This window comes from Tyto alba, unplaced genomic scaffold (assembly GCF_018691265.1).
Source record: "Tyto alba isolate M040663 unplaced genomic scaffold, T.alba_DEE_v4.0 Super-Scaffold_15, whole genome shotgun sequence".
NCBI classification, from domain to species: domain Eukaryota; kingdom Metazoa; phylum Chordata; class Aves; order Strigiformes; family Tytonidae; genus Tyto; species Tyto alba.
Genome location: NW_024881277.1, coordinates 7551855 through 7553609, shown reverse-complemented (window position 1 = coordinate 7553609; position 1755 = coordinate 7551855). Strand labels below are relative to the sequence as shown.

Here is a 1755-nt window from a genome sequence, read left to right as displayed (position 1 = left end):
ATTTTAGGACAGCCCCTTGGTCACTCAAAACATACAATGTTTCAGTAGGAGTTCAGCAGAAATGCCATAAATTTCTGCCTTAAAACCACTCCTCATGTGTAGTGGTGCAACAAAAACGGTTTAAAAAATCCAATATCCCCACAGCTATGCCTTGCAGTAAGGTGAATTGGGAGCAAAAACGCTGAACATGAGTGGATTTAATCTGTGATCACACATGTTCCGATTTATCTATGGCTGGCAGGACTGACTCCTCCAGAGCTCACAGTAGAACTGGAGGACTTGGTTAAAAGGGAGAGGCAGTCACTGAGAGATATGAAGTAGGTTTTATCTCAGAGAAGCCTACACTAACATTTCAATGTCTTTTCCTCCATGGACAGTGCCCAATGACCAGTGGAAGCAATTTTTCAACAGCAGCTCCATCACTGAGTTCCTCCTCCTGGCATTTGCAGACAGACGGGAGCTGCAGCTCCTGCACTTCTGGCTCTTCCTGGGCATCTACCTGGCTGCCCTCCTGGGCAACGGCCTCATCATCACCGCCATCGCCTGCGACCACCACCTCCACACCCCCATGTACTTCTTCCTCCTCAACCTCTCCCTCCTCAACCTGGGCTCCATCTCCACCACTCTCCCCAAAGCCATGGCCAATGCCCTCTGGGACACCAGGGATATTTCCTATGCAGGATGTGCCGCACAGGTGTTTTTTTTCTTTTTCTTTGCTACAGCAGAGTTTTCTCTTCTCACCATCATGTCCTATGACCGCTACGTTGCCATCTGCCAACCCCTGCACTACGGGACCCTCCTGGGCAGCAGAGCTTGTGTCCACATGGCAGCAGCTGCCTGGGGCACTGGGTTGCTCAATTCTCTCCTGCACACTGCCAACACATTTTCCCTACCACTCTGCCAAGGCAATGCTGTGGACCAGTTCTTCTGTGAAGTCCCTCAGATCTTCAAGCTCTCCTGCTCAGATTCCTACCTCAGGGAAGTTGGGCTCCTTGTGGTTAGTGCCTGTTTAGCAATTGGGTGTTTTGTTTTCATTCTTTTTTCCTATGTGCAGATCTTCAGGGCCGTGCTGAGGATCCCCTCTGAGCAGGGATGGCACAAAGCCTTTTCCACGTGCCTCCCTCACCTGGCCGTGTTCTCCCTGTTTATCAGCACTGCCATCTTTGCCTACCTGAAGCCCCCCTCCATCTCCTCCCCATCTCTGGACCTGGTGGTGTCATTTCTGTACTCGGTGATGCCTCCAGCAGTGAACCCCCTCATCTACAGCATGAGGAACCAGGAGATCAAAGATGCCCTGAGGGAACTGATAACAGCATGAATTTCTGAAACAATAAATTACCTTTATTTTGCGAATAACTTGAAATGTAACTCATTACAAAGGAGGGCACAGTATGTAGGTTCTGTTGGGGTTTTGGGAGTTGATTTTTTTGTTTGTTTGTTTGTTTTACTTTACATAATATTCTCTACAAAGAAGTGTGATTATTTGTTGCTTTTATAATTTGTCATCTATCAAGATTTGTGTGACCGATAGACTTTGTAAATGAGGACCTATGCTCTCTTTGTGTTTAAACAAAATAAAGGATACTGCAGCAATATATTTCTCTGAGATCCTTCCTCGAAGCTGTTCTCTGGATCTACTGGGACAGTGCTTGTGTGCAGAGGTGGAGGGGAAAAACATCTTGGCAGAGCAGTGCTTCCAGGAAGCAAATGCACTTGATCTTTCCTAAGCTGCTGGTTTTAAACTTCCCCTTTCTG

The 1755-nt window shown here is 47.5% G+C and overlaps 1 protein-coding gene across 1 annotated transcript; it reads left to right on the top strand.

Annotated features, from left to right (window-relative positions):
• Nucleotides 1-601: 601 nt before the first annotated feature.
• On the top strand, nt 602-1261 carry LOC122153134 (olfactory receptor 14J1-like; the record flags this gene model as incomplete). The annotated part of the gene is made up of 1 exon (XM_042789232.1): nt 602-1261. A coding segment is annotated over one exon (660 nt), but the record flags the coding sequence as incomplete, so codon positions are not given.
• Between the last annotated feature and the right edge of the window lie 494 nt (nt 1262-1755).